Source organism: Callithrix jacchus, chromosome X (genome assembly GCF_049354715.1).
Source record: "Callithrix jacchus isolate 240 chromosome X, calJac240_pri, whole genome shotgun sequence".
Lineage (NCBI taxonomy): Eukaryota > Metazoa > Chordata > Mammalia > Primates > Cebidae > Callithrix > Callithrix jacchus.
Genome location: NC_133524.1, coordinates 8,043,084 through 8,062,649, shown reverse-complemented (window position 1 = coordinate 8,062,649; position 19,566 = coordinate 8,043,084). Strand labels below are relative to the sequence as shown.

The following is a 19,566-nucleotide window of genomic DNA, read 5'->3' as shown; positions in this document are numbered from 1 at the left end:
AGTAGTTAGTTCCTTGATAGCAGATGGTGACTATCAAACTGTGTGAAACCTATGCCTGGAATACTCATGAAGCATTTAGCAGAAAAGAGTGAGAGGGCAGGAAGACTAGGGATAATGAAGCAAAGGAAGAAGCATGAAGGGGAAGTAAAATAAACCCCCTGCCAGGTAGGAACACAATCAAGTGTATTTGTTTCAGTGAAAGAAGAGGCCAGTGGGAGAATGTTGTGTGAGGTGGTGCCATGGGAGGATGGTAGTTCTGACCTTTTTGGTTGGGGTTCGGGGAGGCTGCCTGAAGGTCACTCCACTCCCCTTAGATGGAGATAGGAGGCTCCGAATTCCTGAAGCCATGTACTGAAGCAGCTCAGTGATGGGTAGCTGTGGGTATCCCAGGGCTTGGCATACCTGGCTCTGGACACAGAGCCTGGGATCCTGATATGGTTTCTCTGTGCTCCCATGCAAATCTCACCTTGAGTTGTAGTTCCCATGATTCCCATGTGTTGTGAGAGGGACCCAATGGGAGACAATTGGATCATAGGGACGGTTTCCCCCATCCCATATTGTCCTCATGGTAGTGAATAGGTCTCAGAACATCTGATGGTTTTATAACGGGTTTCCGCTTTTGCTTCTCTCTCATCCTCTCTCTTGCCTGCTGCCATGTAAGACATGACTTTTGCCTTCCACCGTGATTGTGAGGACTCCCCAGCCACATGGAATTGTGAGGCCATTAGACCTCTTTTTCTTTTTTCTTTTAATTTACCCAGCCTCGGGTACGCCTTTATCAGCAGTGTGAAAATGAAGTAATACAGATCTACTTCTTAGTATCTAGATATTCTGTAGATGGAGGGGATGGGGGACACAGAGAAAGAGACAGTTGATTAAAACTTAAGATAGAGTAAAAGAGCATAGGAGAGCATGAGATACTAAACACTGATTATTTTTACCTCCTTTAAACTTTGCTCCATATATTTTCTGTGTGTTTTTATCATTAACTCATTTATTCTGCTACTTAATAGTTGATTTTTTAAAAATGCCTGGTTTTTCATCACCCACTAGCTGACTGATGCTGTTTGTTAAAGAGAGTCCCTCTGTACCTGAAAATCCAACTAGAAACTTGTAGCTTAGAATGTGTGAGTGTGTGTGTGTGTGTATGTATGTATTTTGAAGTCCTTTTGAATGCCCTCAAGGATGAATTCTTGTTTTATGAGCATCCTGGTGATCATGTCTAGGCCTGTTGTTTCCTAATGTTGTCCTCTTGGACTGATTATTTTTGAGCCTTAGTTTTCTCTTCTCTGAAATGGAGTAATTTGCACAGTAATACTAACTAGTGTTGCTATGTGGAATAAATAAGATAAAGCATGTGAAAGTGTGTTTTAAATGGTAAACCCATTTATGCACGCTGAATGGAGCCAGTATTTCATAAATAATGAACAAATAACGTAAGTCACACACACCCCTGCTCAGGGCCCTTGTATGAATCTGTTATGAAATTTTAAACCCATGTTAAATTGCAGCTTTTTTTTCTTTAGGCTGAATAGGACTTACTTTTTCTTATCATTGTTATTCTTTACCTACTTACTTATCACCTGTCTTCGTGAACAACATGCTAACTGGTATCTATAATACTTAAGGAAATTGTTGCTCCTGAGTTTTTGCCACCGTTAGGCATTTGATTTCACAGCTCATCATTATAGGCCTTCTTTTTTAAGGGAAATAATTTTGTGTGATGATTCATACTTAATTTATCTTAATGAGCTTCACCTTTAGTGGCATGGAAAATCACTCATTTGATAGCTCCAATCCTAGTTGATTGTTTTCTTGGAATCCTTGCTGATTATGTGGTCCAACTATTCGTTTTATTTGGGGTTGAATTTCCACAGAATTTTGAATCTTATGTCCATGGGTATTTAACTGAGTCTTTTCTATTTTATAAACTGTTATAAGACAGATTCAGGCCTTAAGGCATTTCTTTGTTCAAAATTTATTAGTGCCAACCATTCCCTTCCTTCCTAATAGTGACTATATTGACAAAGGGAAACACAGATAATGTCTACTACTCAACTACTTGAAGGCAGCCTGCAGAGGGTAGATCCCTTTATAGAGTTAACCAGAGCTTCAGAAGGTCCCCCTCCAAAATCTTGTCTTTATTTTCTATCTCTCTGAGAGATTTATTTCCAGGTGCCACACCCAGAAAAATGTTCCTTCTAAGGATCAAATTCATGACGCTTTATGTCTGTGGGTGCCAACAGATCAAGACCAAGCTGAGATCAGTTCCTGTAAATGCAGATAATTTATGGGATGGAAAAGAGTCATGGAGGGGTGGTGTACACCCACCTCACACTGTCGTTGGTGGACTCTGGGGTGCTCGGCGAGTCTCAACTTCCTGGAGCTTTGCTTTCTTCATCTGTAAGATGGAGACCTTCAGAACAAGGTCAAATGAAGTATGTATGAAAGTATTTCATCAGCTCTTAAGTACATACCAGATATGCGTGGTCACTTTCAAGTGCCTCCACTCTCCAGACATCCATCTCTTTATACTGTATGTTATTTAGCATGATTCCTTCCTGATTCCTCTCCTGTGTACCACAATACACATTATGCCCTGGGTGTCAAGTATGTACATTTTACATACCAACTCATTCATTTCAAGTTCCAGATTTTATTGTGAGTTGTTTTTCTTTAGAAGCATGCATGCAACTAGGAAATCCAAGCACATTTTAATATTAGCCTTCAGCAAGCATAACTAGAGAGATGAGCCCCTTGGTTAAAAGAAAGTCATATGCCACCTCCAAGGCTGAGCAGAAGTGATGTGTAATTTAACACTGCCATGGTATGGTAGAGTTCCACTACTTCCCTGAATTGGTACAAATCATTGAATTCTTCATGTTTAAGACTGATGCACAAGTGTTTTCTGAAAGGGTCTTTTGACACGTGTGAATGCTGTAGGGTAGAGGTACCCAGGAAGCCTTTCCTGCACAGTAGTGTCCTGACCCTCTTGGGAAAAAATTGCCCTGTCTCTATTGCAATGATGTCCTGAACTTCTTTGCATGTGTGAGAATGCTGCTAACAAGATCCTCTCACATTTAGCCTTGTGAAGTTGAAATAAGAACTGAATTTAAGATTGGTCATTATCTTGGAAAAACTGGGAAAGATAAATTTGAATCTGTCTTTGAATTTCAACTACACCAGCAGGTTCTGTATAAGCAGTTAGAGTCTCATTAAAGTCCACAGTAAACTTTAGGCATAAATGAAACTTGTTGAGAATTTAATCCCTAAGGAAGCTAGGCCACATACTTTTCTAAACACCTCTTTTCTATAAAATGCAAAATGAATAGAGTCAATCAGAACGTGTTGGGAATGCACACTTGACAATGTTTTATACTGTTGCTAGAAGAAGTCACTAGCTCTCATTTTTACCATTGTGTATTTAGTAAGAACACAAATCAGTGGTTTCACGTATGTCCAACATTTAAAGCTCCATACCAAGTGATGGGGTGTGAAAAGTATACCCCTGCTTCCTACATCAGCATTCTCAACCACAAACACTGCATTCCTGGCAGTAGGGGCCCAGATAATTCCCCAGATAGTTATTTCTTTTGCTAGCTGTCTGTGCTTGGTAGGAATTTTAGCAGCATTCCCAGTCTCTGTTCAGTAGATGCCAGGAGGACACCCCCTACCCTACACTCCACATTGTGACAGACACATTGCTAAATGTCCCTTGGGGGTAAAATCACCCCCAGCTGAGAACCAGTGCCATAGACATGTTGAGGTTCATTGGCGAGGTGAATTTCACTGGGAATATTGTGAAGTGAGATACACTAAAAGCACATATTTAGGCATAATATTTTATGACATGACCTTAGAATGTCAGTCTTTTTCTCCTTTCTTAGGAAATCCTATTCGCCTGTAATAAAATGGCAGTAAGCTGACTACAAATAAGAAAAGCTGCTTAGCTCTCAACCATCTAAAGCTAATTTCCCCACTAAACTTAGTTTGATATACAAATCATCAGTCCATATAAAGGGAGAGTCAGCTATGACAAAAACAAATACATTGATTTGGAGGAGTGACAAGTATTTTCCAGTTCACTGCACTTTTCATATCATTCAGAAGGATTCTTACTGTTATTATCTGTAGGAAAGTAATTGGATAGCATTTTTTATCCAAATAGCTTAAAATAGTTCCAAGCATTAACTTGTGAACTCTGCATTACACTTTGACACAGGGGAAAAGAAAAAAAAATACATACTTCTAAGTTTAGTGATTTTTTTGCAGGCCTTATGTTTCTCTGCAGAATAACCAAATAAATCATTATATTTATGGAGTGTCTTTTGTTCTTTAAAGACCTCTAAGTACTGTAATTTCATAATATGTGTGCTATCTACAAATTGTTCTAGTTATTGCTTTGCAGTGTTGCATTTGCTGAATAACTTCATTAAATAGCTACATTGTGCTTGCAAAACATACCCAAGGTCTGTGATTATTTTTTAAAAGCATAGCCAATTGATGATAAGGCCAGATTTAGTTAGGGTGAATGCAGTTACCTTAACTGTAAACAACCTTTCTCTGAAGCCGATGATGCCATTGCTACCAGTGAGCTGAGAAGGTTGGAGTTGAAGATACTTGCTTTCTGCCCTCTTTCTCCCATTGACTTATTAAGTGAGCTTCACAAAATCACCTAAGGTGCTGCTCACTCCTGCTTTGCCTCTTTCTGAAAGAGACATGGTTGCTATATTATAGCATAATGTTATTATATAACATATTATTATAGCATAATAATCACAGTATTGCATTATGCGGGCCGTTTGAAGCTGAGATTTTGAGAAGAATGTCTTGGTGCAGGCATGTATGCATTGACTTTTTGTAGAAGATTGACAGATCTTATTTGAGGTTGTTATTATGCCTTGTAATAAATAAACAAGCACATAAAAAAATAAGTAAAAGTCCCTGCTTTCCTTTGGGAAACAGTGCCGCAAATTAGCATGCTTTCAATATTTCAGTAAAAAAGCAATGGAAATAGATGTGTGTAAAATTGACCAAAAGATGAAAAAAGACCCATTGTGATAAATCTGACAATATACATTGGCTCTGGTAAAAATATACATTTTATATTAAAATAAATTGGTTCCAGGGGCAGTCTCAACCACTTACTAGCAGAGAGACCTTTGAGCAACTTTATCTTTTTGAGACAGGGTTGTGAAAGAATTAAATGAGACACTATATTTCAGGCAAAGTTTACTTGATGAGTATATGACCTGTGCATTTGCATGTGGATCCACCATTCAAAGGGCCTCACCATTGGTTTAATGCTGCGCTCCCAATGTTTTAATATTCTCCATCCTTTCTGAACAAGGGACCATGCATTTTTATTTTGCACTGGACTGAGAAATTATTTGGCTGGTTCTGGCACCTAGCGCCAGCATGGTGCAACAGAATCCTTTCACACATGGCTATTTCTTACCTTCTTTCGTGCTGGAGTCCCTATGTTGTGCTGTTACCCTTGAATTTGCCACTGCTGAAACCTGAGGCCGCAGAAGCTTCTTTGGGCACTTGTCAGGAGCCTGTTGCTGTAGGAGCTGTTACAACCAGGCTCTGTGCCTTTGAAACTGACATGCCAACAACAGCATTGGGCAACCTTCTTTAGTCCCACTATCGAGGTAGGTGAAAGAGTGTTGGGTGTGTCCATTCACATCACAGAGAAAGGAGAGAGATGCCCAACAAATGTTTGTTGAGTATTAGCTTTGTTAAGCCTGGACATACAAGGAGGGACACGAGTCCCTGTCCTTTCAGTGGGTTTTTTGGTAATGAGGAAACAGGAGACATGTTCAAGGAAGAACCACTGCATAAGAAAGCTATGGAAGTTCCCTGTACATGGTGCAGAAATAAACATGGCAAGAGTGGGTTCCACCTGGTCGGATCGCAGCTCAAAAGAGGATTTTCCTATGGAAATTGTTAGACCGGTGACTAAGTCTGTAATTTAGTTGCAGAGTTCAGAATAAATAGGCTTTTGAGAGCTGACCCAAAAACATACCTATAACATTGATTTTTGGAGGAAATGCCTTCTGAGTTGTAAATAATCGTAAATGGATAATCTGTAAGTCAACATTTGAGCCATAATCCATTTCTGAATAATGTATGATGACAAAAAATCTCAGCCAGGCACGGTGGCTCACCCCTGCATCCCAGCACTTTGGGAGGCTGAGGCGGGCAGATCACAAGGTCAGGAGTTCGAGACCAGACTGACAAACATAGTGAAACCCTGTCTCTACTAAAAAAAAAAAATTACAAAAATTAGCTAGATGTGTTGGTGCATGCCTGTAATCCCAGCTACTCAGGAGGCTGCGGCAGGAGAATAGCTTGAACCTGGGAGGCAGAGGTTGTGGTTAGCGGATATCGCACCATTGCACTCCAGCCTGGGCAACAAGAGTGAAACTCCGTCTCAAAAAAAAAAATCTCATGAAATCTTTGACATCAAACAGCCATAGAGTCTTTCACTTACCATTTGAAAGATTATAGCTTAAAAAAACATTCAGTATCGAATGCTGTATGTTTTCAAATAGAACACTAGTGATTTGGAAACTACATTGCAAAATAAAACATTTACATTTCAGAAAAGCTATCAGAGTCCAACTTCTTATGAAGTAAGGAACTGTAATTTACTAAATGACAATCGTTTTCAACTTTTTAAATGGGAGATAAATTATAATTGGTGTCACTGCTTGCCAGGGCTCCATTACATATCCTGACCACATCACTGGAACAGAAAATGTGTCATTCCCTTTGCAAATCCTGGTGACATAAATGAGAACATCTTTGAGCTGTGGACTAACTTCCCCTGTCATAATCAGAGGGGTTTGTTCCTCCGGAAAGTAGGAAAGCACTGTAACGATTTTTATAGTATATGATAGAACATTACAAATAATTTACTTGTAACCTTTGCATACTCAGAAATTTAAGCTTACCTTAAATTTCATTTTGTAATAACTTGTCTACTATTAAAATGCTGATTTTTATCCAGGTGAGGTTGATTGATTCAGTGTATCAGCTTGTACCTATCTCTTTGGAGTCTTTTCAGATATTAAAAGCATTATCTTTTATGTAATTATGTACAGTGCTGCACTTGAAGTCTGGGGGTTATTTATTTAGATTTTGCTAGTCATTACTAAATCAAATGTATTGTCTGAATGTTCATGCCTGTAGTCATGAGCTGCTTCTTTATCCGTCTAGGTCCTCCTAGCCAGCAGTTTTGTGCCCATTTATGCAGGACTGAAGCCAGTGGAATACAAAGGGCAGGTAAGGTTGTAATTACTGAGGAATTACCGTCCTCCCTATATTAATATGTTTCTTTTGAAACATCCAATTTCATAAGTATTCTAATGGCTCCAAATTGGTTTATGTATTTTTTCCTCATAAATAGCTTTGTTTCTCTTTAAGAGGGAAAAGATACAGGGCTAGTGGTAACATCATCAAGATCTCGTGTATGGGAATGATTGGCTGCGATGCTCTTATTTTCATCTTTATATATATATATCTTTTTGTTGTTGTTGTTACAGTGAATGATTTCTTTTTTCTACCGAGTAAAGTCCTACTCACAGCCCCTTCTAAGCTGAGTTGTACCGCCGTCAGGGTGGGAAAGGGCTTCAGGGCTCCACACCTTGTCTTCCTCCAGACAAGGCAGCACAGTTTCCTTCCAGCCTGCCTTCAGCCCCTCTGCTGAGGGATGACCCACTCCTCTCCAAGACTCTCTACTTACCCAGACACATTGATCACTGCAAGGCCGAAACCCATTTTGTTTGAGGAGAATACTCCTCATAGCACTTAAGACAGTATGCCAGTTCTTTCAGGGAAATTTTGACATGGGCATCCATCTAAAGTCTGAGCTGAGTGTGACCCAGCTTCCTTCTGTGATCTACGCAGAGTTTGTTCTGAGTGTTCACCATTCTACCCGAGGCAGCTCGTTCACTGCATTCAACATGAGCATTTTATTCTCGAATACGGTATCTGTTTCACACATACCACAGATGTGTATTTATAACCAAATATAGTATCTATTTAACATATACCAGATACATGCATTTTATAATTAGATACAGTAGCTGTTTAACAGGCACCAGAGATATGTATTTTATAATCAAATAGAGTATCTGTTTAGCATATACCAGAGATATGCATTTTATAGTCAAATGCAGTATCTAACACATACTAGAAATATGCATCTTACGATCAAATGGAATAGCTATTTAACACATTCAAGAGTTATGTATTTTGTAATCAAATAGAAAATCTGTTTAGCACATACCAGAGATATGTATTTTATAATCAGTTATCTAATATGTACTAGAGATATGTATTTTTTAATCAAATATAGTACCTTTTTAACACACTCCAGAGATATATATTTTATAATTAAATAGGGTAGATATCTAGCACATACCAGAGATATATATTTTAATATATTTTATAATCAAATAGGGTATCTGTTTAGCATATATCGGAGATAGGTATTTTATAATCACAGTATCTGTCTAACACATACAAGACATATGTATTTTTTAATCAAATATAGTACCTATCTAACACATGCCAGAGATATATGTTTTATAATCGAATACAGCAGATATTTAACACATACCAGAGATACATATTTTATAATAAAAGGAAGTATTTATTCAGCATATATCTAATAAAATATCTATTTAGCATACATCAGAGATCAAGCATATATTCAGGATGAATAAATTACATTTGTTTTATATATATGTAATATATACTTATTTTATTTCTTTTTGTATTTTTTAAATTTCATTTTAGGTTTTGGGGTACATGTGAAGAACATGCAAGATTGTTGCATAGGTACACACATGGCAATGTGATGTGCTGCTTTCCTCCCAATCACCTATATCTGGCATTTCTCCCCATGCTATCTCTCCCCAACTCCCCACCCCCCGCTCTCCCTCCCCTATTTCCCCCCTACAGACCCCAGTGTGTGATGCTCCCCTCCCTGTGTCCATGTGTTCTCATTGTTTAACACCCACCTATGAGTGAGAACATGTAGTGTTTGATTTTCTGTTCTTGTGTTAGTTTGCTGAAAATGATGGTTTCCAGGTTCATCCATGTCCCTACAAAGGACACGAATTCATCGTTTTTGATGGCTGCATTGTATTCCATGGTGTAATATATATTTATTAATAAAAGAGTACATACAAAGTGCTTTAACCATCATTCGTTCATTCATTCATTCACCCATTCAGTTTGAGGGCCCAGCCCTAGGCCTGTGCTTACAGAATTGACAATCTCACAACAAAAGAGCTGAGTTTTATAAACCCTTTGGCTAATAGAATTGAGGCAGTGTCTCTGTTCTCATCTCATCAGTACCCATGATTGTCTTTCCTTGAGCACTCCTGAACTTTGGATTTTTTCTTTTTTCTCTAGTGCAAATCATAACAGGCTTCAGGTAATATGGAGAACGTATGTTTTGATATAGCAGAAGGTAATGGGTTGAGAATGAGTGGTAGAATTCCATCTATTCAAATACTGTCATTTGAAATACTTAATGAAATGTCAAATTGACAAGTAAAATTACTTTGCCAGGTAGTAGATTAGAATATTTTTCCTCTGTGTTCCTATTACACCAGTCTCTCACTTAAAAATTAAGAGTGTTTCTATCTTAGAAGGAGAGGCAGTGGGTAGAGGCTCCAGGTTCTCTTACAATATACACTTTCTTCTTCATTAGTAACAGAATCCCAATTTTTATGTGGACCTATGGTTGTGTAGCTAGATTATGTGTCCCAGCTTCCCTAGAAGTTAGGTATGGCCATGTATTTAATTGTTGGGCAATGACATGTGAGCCGAATAACTGTGGGACTTAACAGTATAAGGAAGGTTATATACCTTTCCATTTTTCCTGTTGTCCAGAACTTAGATATGATTATTGGAGCTATGGCAGCAGTTGTGCATCATGAGGTCAAGGATCACTCCCTGAAGATGGCCAAATAGTCATCTGGAAATAACCAGGTCCTAAATGATTTGAGGAGTCTACCTTACCAGCCTGCCTTTGATATTCCTGTTACCAGAAAAAAAAATTAAAACTTTTGTTACTATTGTATTCACTGGAATCCAATCCTATCTGCTGTGGGGATTCTTCCAGTTTTACATGTGAGGAAATTGAGATGTAGAGACATCATTCTACTTCACCAAAGTCACTGAGCTTGGAAGTGGGCAACTTCTCCAGGATGGCCCTAACGTTTCTATCTTTGCTGTGCCTCTTGCTCCACTTTGCCCTTCAGTTCTTTTCAAACAACGCATTCCGCATTTTCTTCCTGTCCAGCCCCAGTGCCACATTGTGGGTGTGTGACAGGAAGACTAGCAATGTTTAAAAGGGCACAAGTGAGGTATCCAAGTTTCTAGTGAACTTTCCATGATGTGATTGAGTGCTTTGGACACGAACATAGAGTGGCAGCCACAATTAGACAGCAGGGAATGCACAGGCCCAGAGCTGTGAGGAAGATGGAAAGTGACCCATCCAAGCCCCTTGACCTTGTACAATGTCCCAGGACTGTGTCTTGCTGATCATGTGGTGTCTGTGCATAGGAGGCACATCATAATTACTTGTCTAGTTGAACCTTATGTCTCCTGAAAGCTTTCAGTTTTCCTCTGTTGTTTAATGGAGTCTGCAAAAAGGGGGCCCCATGCACATGATTGACAGAGAGCCACAGCAGCCTTGCATTGTTTATAACACCAGAAAGCAACTATTTACAAGTGCCATTCTCTGCTTAACACTAACTCTCCTTAAGCCTGATCACCTCCCACAGTCTAATAGGGTTTCCATGCTGAGTTGTTTTCTAGAATCTTTCCTTTGCATTTTCAGGGAAGTATGAATGTTGCTTTAAATGCAGTTGTGCTGAATATGTGTCTCATTTTCTAGATTTTAATGTTTTCATAGAGCTCAGGTTTTGATGTATTTGTTGTCTTTGGTTGTTTTTCTGAAATGAGGAAGGTAGATGTGGCAGAAGGGGAAAAAGTGACTTAGTGTTACTTATAGTTGTGGCACTGAGTCAGGAAAGGCAGAGAAATTGGGGCTCAGCCAACAGGGGCAGAGTCTATTCTCTTCACTTGTGACTTTTGTTAAATACATAGACCTCCTCATTTCTACGTTGCGGGTATTACTAGATTTCATTAAGATATATTTGTGGATCTAATATGTGCATTAAAATTTTTTTATTAATCACTTAGAAGCATTGTGCTCTAATAACACTTAAGTTTAACTTCAACCACAGCAAATACTAGTATGAGTCCTTTCAAAATCCATTACCAGTGGTTTAAAGAGGGATGCTATCTTTGAAAATTGCTCTTTTTTTTTAACCTGGGCAACATGGAAAAACCCCATCTTCACAAAAAAATACAAAAGTTAGCCGGGCATAGTAGCATGTGCTTGTAGTCCCAACTACTTTGGAGGCTGAGGAAGGAGGATCACCAGAGTCTGGGGAGGTTGAGGCTGCAGTGAGCTGTGATCACACCACCATCACACTCCAGCCTAGGCAACAGAGTGAAACCCTGTTTCAAAAAAATAAAAATGAAAAGAAAACTGCTTTTTAAAAAATATCATTTAAAAACTTTTTGTAGCTTTCTCTGGCTTCATCTTGTGACTATTTGGGTACCTTACTTAAAATACATACTCATTAATAGATGAATCAGTGAATGAATGGAAATAAATTGAAGTTTAGTCCTATATTTTTCAGTAATGATTTTTCTTTACTACATATGGACTTTTTCCAATGGTAGAATAAGCCACAGGAATGTTTATACATTTAAGCCATGTTTTCACAGATTCTTGTCAATTTGGAATAAGAATGAGAATTTTCAAGAGGAATTCTTAACTCATTTGTTTTAAGAGATAGAATTAGCATTGGCGGATAACTAAAATATCAGAATAGAATCATCTCCAGAACTGGCAGAGGCAGATCAGAAGAAAAGCTGTAGGATTAGCTGGGCACAGTGGCTTATGCCTGTAATCCCAGCACTTTAGGAGGCCGAGGTGGGCCAATCACCTGAGGTCAGGAGTTCAAGACCAGCCTGGCTAACCTGGTGAAAACCCATTTCTGCCAAAAACACAAAAAATTAGCCGGGTGTGGTGGCGCACATCTGTAATCTCAGCTACTTGGGAGGCTGAGGCAGGAGAACCGCTTGAACCCAGGGGGTGGAGGTTGCAGTGAGCTGTGATCGTGCCATTGTACTCCAGCTTGGGCAACAAGAGCAAAACTCTGTCTAAAAAAAAAAAAGAGAAGAAGAAAGAAAAGAAAAGCTACAGGATTTTGCATTGTTTGCTTTCGTTTGAGTTGGAATTCAAGTAATATTTTGACTCTATAGTATTACAAGATCGCTTCTTGGCCTTTTAGCTAAGTTTAAGTGAATACTATTACCGGAACATGAAAATGCCCCATTGTATTACCCTAGTCCATGCGGCTTTGGCATTATGGGTCATTTATCCTTTCATTATTGCAACTTCTGTTGGAAAGAGAATTATGGAATACTCCACATAATTGTGTTTTTGTATAAGGTTGATCCTGTGCTCCTTAGGCTCCTATTTCCTTGTGGCTTATACTTTTTCCATGGAAATGCAGCTCTGTCACTGTCATAGCAAAAAGTGGTAGCTGGCCTTGCTGCCAGCTAGATTTGGCTGGATGGAAACCTGGATATAAATTTCTAGTTATTCTGAAATAGCTGCTCTTATTTTTCAGTGACTTTTTAGACTTTTTGTATTGTCCGTTTAATTTTTGAAACAACATGGTACTCCTCCAGGAAATATTTTTTATATGGTGTTTATAGATGGTCAACTGCTAAATAACCCTTTAGAGCCTTCTCAAAATTAGATATCTGGAGTCATCATTTTTAAGCGTCCTTCATGCATGCAAAAACCAAGAAAGCAATGCACCAAGAATCAATACTTAGTAGAGGTTAGTATGGCAGGTTTCTCAACCTCTCTTTTGGAATTGTATTTTGTCTTGTCTTTCTTTGATTAGAAAACCTCATCTATCTCTTCTCCCTACCATAATTGGGAGATTCCCACCTGTGTCCAAGGAGATGGGTATCTCTTTGTCTCTTTCCCTCCTATTTTAGGAATTGCTAATCAAGAGCATGGTTGGGCATGGCTATCTGTAAGCTATCTCATGAAAGCAATGGAGATATGATTGCAAATATGAAACTATTGTTCAAACCACATTTACTTCTCTCTCATTCCGCAGAAATAGTTCTCATTTGCCTTGCCTATAGAGCATCCCTGAATTTTACAGTGTGTGAGAAAAAAACCTGAAGTAAAAAGACAACTCTATCCCTTTTTGCCTGTATATCCTATAGCAGTAGATATTTTATTCTCTGTAAAGTATCAGATAGTAAATACTTTCAGCATTTTCTCTGTCAACACACCTACTCAACTGTGCTATTGTAGAGGGAAGCAGCTGCAAGCAATATCTCAACAAAAGGTCCTGGTCATGTGCAAGTAAAACTTTATTTACAGAAGATGTTTGGCCGGCTATAGTTTACCACCTCATGAGCTATAGCAAGGAAACCTGCAAACCTCAATTTCCTCTTCTGAAACATGAGGGAACTGAATATATGACCATGACCTTTCTACCTTATAGAGTTCTTTCAAAGCACATATTAAATTATACATGTGAAATTACTTTTAAACTGTTATGCCCTGTGCCATGGTATTTATAATAATTACAGATAGCAACATCTCATTCATTCTTCCTGCAGAGTATTTTTTATTCACTTGGTTTGTTGAGCAAAATATACCTTAAGAAAATGGAGCCCTTCACTGAAGTTCTGTCACAAATATATTCCCAGCATCTACCACACATCCAGACATATACTGGATACTTAGGGATCACTTGTTGAATGAACAAACTGGCCCTTTCAGTAGAGGTTAACTTGTCAGCTCCTTTAAATTTTCCACTTATATTATATAATAGCAGTTACTTGAATTCATAAGATATGTTCTCAGTAGGTACCCATAACACATCAATGTATAAAGCAAAGTTTAACAAGTACTGCCAGATGAGTATTCTAGCCTGTTTAGATGTAACAGGTGGCCTTATCTCTTTAGAAGTGATTCCGTGAATTCTAGTTTTCAGTGCTGTAACTTTCAGAGAACAATCACAGTAGATATCTGCGCCACAATTGGGCATGAGGTTTTTGTTTTGTTTCTTTTTTGTTCTTCTGTTGAGCAGTTGCTCATTTCTATCTCTAGGATTCAGGCATTGACTTGAATGTATAACACACTTCGAATATGGTCAAAGATTAAAGAACAGTTGGTCTAGAAGTGGGACTGAGAGGTGGTCACTGGGGGCCTGTAGCAAGCATGATTTTGAAACTATTTTGCTCTGGAATTTTTGTGTACTTGCTCTCCCTTTTCCTTCAAGGATGATGGTGTATGTGATGAAAACTGACAAACATATGAGAAAACTCTAATGGGGTAGACCAGCAGTTGTTTTTCTTAAGGACAATTTTGGAGTCACAGAATCTCATGTAAGTAGCTACCAGCATGTAGAACGCTGCCCATGAAACAAGAAGATGGGGATGACTCACAGCCATATGTTGTGAATAGCCAGAGAATCCGTGGACAGAAGTATTTACTATGCAAGATTTTAAATTATCAGTAGAGCATAAGATATAAAATGTTTCCACTTTTAATTTGGAGGTTGAAGAATATTTGTTGTTGTGATGGTTGTTTCCAGAAACTTTGCTGAAGTCTGCATGCCCGAATGAATATGTGGTTGTCTGAGTGATACAGTTCATGAGAGCATAAATCAGGAGTAAGAGGTACCACATTTAGCACATCTGAGGAGTGGGACTATAGCATCAAGGGTTTTGAAGGAGCTGGTATCATTGCAGGTTTAATCAAGTGATTTGATAAGCTGCTATACATCTTCCGTTGTCATTTATCAAATCAGCATAAGCTAACAAGAGTGAACAGAATTTGCAAAAAGGATTTTCGATTCCCTGAAACAGCAGTCATTAACCCCACAGTAAATTAGAATGCTTTTCAATTTAATGAGCCAGATTGCTCTTCTTTTCATTAAGTTGAATAAATCAGAAGAGCTGTTACTTAAAGTTGTATATCTTTAATTTTTCTTGATGAAACCTATATGAATTTTTACATCATTGATGACAGCTTCTGTTGACAACATGAAATAATTTTGGAAGCTGTCTTTCTTTTCCCTTCTGGGTATTATCCTATTCCAGAATTTGATATTTACATCTAAAGCAATCAGGGAAAAAAGGCAAGTTCTGGGACAGAATCAGATATTTTGGAGCCTTTTTTTGCAAGCCTCCCTTTTAGATTATGCATTTATATAACCAGCTATATTTTATGTATACATATGGGTACATATATAAACACAAATAAATACACAAACACATAATATACATGCATATGCACATACATATCTGAATAAGTAAGTGTAATGTAATACACATAAAACATAATATATAATAATTTTTATATTCTTTTAAAAATAATGACAGTATGTAAATTATCCAGGTCAGTTTTATTTTAATCCAGTCTACTTATACTCTTTCTTCCATCAAAATGCAATTCTCTCAAAAGGAATTTTCAACCCATTTTTATCTTTGTTTACTTTTATTTTCTTTAGAGGGGCTTATAGCTGGCCAGAGCCTTTGTAAATAATGTAATACCACTCACTTTGTCAGCAGCTTTAGAAATAAACACAAATGAGAAGGACATGAAAAAGACACATGGGAAGAAATAAATGCATGTTTTTTTTTAATTTTTTATTGCATTTTAGGTTTTGGGGTACATGTGCAGAACATGCAAGACAGTTGCATAGGTACACACATGGCAGTGTGTTTTGCTTCCTTTCTCCCCTTCACCCACATTTGGCATTTCTCCCCAGCACCCCCCCGCTGGCCCTCCCCTTTCCCCCCAATAGACCCCAGTGTTTAGTACTCCCCTCCCTGTGTCCATGTGTTCTCATTTTTCATCACCCGCCTATGAGTGAGAATATGCGGTATTTCATTTTCTGTTCTTGTGTCAGTTTGCTGAGAATGATGTTCTCCAGATTCATCCATGTCCCTACAAACGACACGAACTCATCATTTCTGATTGCTGCATAATATTCCATGGTGTATATATGCCACATTTTCCCAGTCCAGTCTATCATCAGTGGGCATTTGGGTTGGTTCCAGGTCTTTGCTATTGTAAACAGTGCTGCAATGAACATTCGTGTGCATATGTCCTTATAGTAGAACAATTTATAGTCCTTTGGATATATACCCAGTAATGGGATTGCTGGGTCAAATGGAATTTCTATTTCTAAGGCCTTGAGGAATCGCCACACTCTCTTCCACAATGGTTGGACTAATTTACACTCCCATCAACAGTGTAAAAGTGTTCCTTTTTCTCCACATCCTCTCCAGCATCTGTTGTCTCCAGATTTTTTAATGATCGCCATTCTAACTGGCGTGAGATGGTATCTCAATGTGGTTTTGATTTGCATTTCTCTGATGACCAGTGATGATGAGCATTTTTTCATATGATTGTTGGCCTCATATATGTCTTCTTTTGTAAAGTGTCTGTTCATATCCTTTGCCCATTTTTGAATGGGCTTGTTTTTTTCCTGTAAATCTGTTTGAGTTCTTTGTAAATTCTGGATATCAGCCCTTTGTCAGATGGGTAAACTACAAAAACTTTTTCCCATTCTGTTGGTTGCCGATTCACTCTAGTGACTGTTTCTTTTGCCGTGCAGAAGCTATGGAGTTTCATTATGTCCCATTTGTCTATTTTGGCTTTTGTTGCCAATGCTTTTGGTGTTTTGTTCATGAAGTCCTTGCCTACTCCTATGTCCTGGATGGTTTTGCCTAGATTTTCTTCTAGGGTTTTTATGGTGCCAGGTCTTATGTTTAAGTCTTTAATCCATCTGGAGTTAATTTTAGTGTAAGGTGTCAGGAAGGGGTCCAGTTTCTGCTTTCTGCACATGGCTAGCCAGTTTTCCCAACACCATTTATTAAACAGGGAATCCTTTCCCCATTGCTTGTTTTTGTCAGGTTTATCAAAGATTGTATGGTTGTAGATATGTTGTGTTGCCTCTGATGCCTCTGTTCTGTTCCATTGGTCTATATCTCTGTTTTGGTACCAGTACCATGCTGTTTTGATTACTGTAGCCTTGTAGTATAGTTTGAAATCCAGTAGTGTGATGCCCCCCACTGTGTTCTTTTTGCTTAGAATTGACTTGGCTATGCGGGCTCTCTTTTGGTTCCATATGAAGTTCATGGTGGTTTTTTCCAGTTCTGTGAAGAAAGTCAATGGTAGCTTGATGGGGATAGCATTGATTCTGTATATTACTTTGGACAGTATAGCCATTTTCACGATATTGATTCTTCCTAACCATGAACATGGAATGTTTCTCCATCTGTTTGTGTCCTCTCTGATTTCGTTGAGCAGTGGTTTGTAGTTTTCCTTGAAGAGGTCCCTTACGTTTTTTGTGAGTTGTATTCCTAGGTATTTTATTCTTTTTGTAGCAATTGTGAATGGCAGTTCGTTCTTGATTTGGCTTTCTTTAAGTCTGTTATTGGTGTAGAGGAATGCTTGTGATTTTTGCACATTGATTTTATATCCTGAGACTTTGCTGAAGTTGCTTATCAGTTTCAGGAGTTTTTGGGCTGAGGCGATGGGGTCTTCTAGGTATACTATCATGTCATCTGCAAATAGAGACAATTTGGCTTCCACCTTTCCTGTTTGAATACCCTTTATTTCTTTTTCTTGCCTGATTGCTCTGGCTAGAACTTCCAGTACTATATTGAATAGGAGTGGTGAAAGAGGGCATCCTTGTCTAGTGCCAGATTTCAAAGGGAATGCTTCCAGTTTTTGTCCATTCAGTATGATATTGGCTGTTGGTTTGTCGTAAATAGCTTTTATTACTTTGAGATATATTTTAAGTGAGTTGAGAACATTTTATTTTGGCCTGTTTCTCCCCTTCATGCCACCTTTATGTTGAATAACAAACGTTTTATCTACATGGCATTTTACACATTCAAGCAAAACTCAGTTTACAAACTTCACTAAAGATTCCTGCATACAGGACTCTTAACCGTTACCAGACTTTTTTTCTTTTGGTATATTATCTGAAAGCCGTTTTTAATAACAGATGTAAGTTAGACAATTTGGACGTTATTTCCATATGTGTGTTTATTGATTGCTGTAGCTGATCATGTGAATTTATCAGATCATGGCTGCATTGAAACTGGTCTTGGAATAGACAGCAAAAGGGATATTGCCTGTATGGATCTTCTGTTACCATTTCTCAGTGTGCACTTCTGTAGAGCTTGGGGCCAAGGCTGCACACACCTTGAGCACCTCATTGTCCATCCTCATTGCCCCAGGATTGTTTCATTTTCTTCCTTGGGGGGGCTTCTCTCCTCCACCTTCTCCATCACTCACTCCCCTTTGGGGTAGACTTGAGAGTACTAAATACCACTGAGGAATATGTGACTTTTATGTAGCACTCTCATTCTTTACAGCTTTAGGACATACACCTTGCTTCAAGAGCACAGGAACCACTTTGGAATTAGAAGCATTTCTAGTTGCTGTGTTTACTTTTTAAGTTTGCCACAGAAAATTCCATTTTCCAATTCTTATGATAAAAGTGGAACTTCCTCTGCTGGTGGATATTTTGTTCAGCATCCACAGTAAATCTGACTTTTTAGTTTGATTAAATAATGAGCCCCAATCTAATTATACATGGCTTCTTAGGCCTGCACTCTAATCAGTAAGAATTCAAGTCTCACAGACAATAATCTAGTTATAGCTTTTAAACGTTTGGAGAGATATCCTGATTCTGTCCAGAGTCATTCTTATATTGGTAAGTGATATGTGTACCAAGATTTGTTTTGCCCCCAAAACCGATCTCCAATGGGAATAGTCCTTTAAAATGGCAATTTAAAAGCATATCCAAGTTACACATATTATTAGAAGCTGCTTTTCTTTGTGCAGTATGTGTTGTTGACATTTGCTGAAGTGGGATGTTTCATTCCACAGAAGTGGGTGGATGGAGGCCTCACCAACAGTCTTCCCATTCTGCCCTTTGGCCGGACAGTGACCATCTCCCCCTTCAGTGGACGACTGGACATCTCCCCACAGGACAAAGGGCGTCTGGATCTCTATGTTAATATCACCAAGCAGGATATCATGGTGAGTAATTATGTTCAGTGGTATTTGAAGAGTCCTGATTTACTAAAAATTCCCATGGAATTCAGCGTGTTTCCTAAGCACAGGAAGCTCATTGATAATTGCAGGTAGGAGTTTCATCTTCTCCATACTGTGTTGTTTAATACTTTACAATGTGTATCAGGCATTGAGACTTGGGTTCCTATGGACTGTCAGCATTAAGTCTTTTTGCTGCTTTTATTTTATTTTTATCATCCCTCCTACGTTAGCCTCCCAGGTAGCTGGGTCTATAGATGTGCATCACCATGTTGAGCTAATTTTTTTTATCTTTTGTAGAGATACGGTTTCACTAGGTTTCCTAGGCTGGTCTCAAACTCACTGGTTCA

General features: G+C 38.4%; 1 protein-coding gene across 11 annotated transcripts in view; it reads left to right on the top strand.

The window, feature by feature from the left end:
• PNPLA4 (patatin like domain 4, phospholipase and triacylglycerol lipase) overlaps nucleotides 1-19,566 on the top strand; it is a 38,609-nt gene that overhangs the window by 8,801 nt on the left and 10,242 nt on the right. For all 11 annotated transcript variants that reach the window (XM_017968627.4, XM_017968626.4, XM_035287702.3 and 8 more), the window contains 2 exons: nucleotides 7,225-7,290; nucleotides 19,052-19,204. In XM_017968627.4, coding sequence (XP_017824116.1) covers nucleotides 7,225-7,290; nucleotides 19,052-19,204 — 219 coding nt within the window. The remainder of the gene's footprint in view (nucleotides 1-7,224; nucleotides 7,291-19,051; nucleotides 19,205-19,566) is intronic.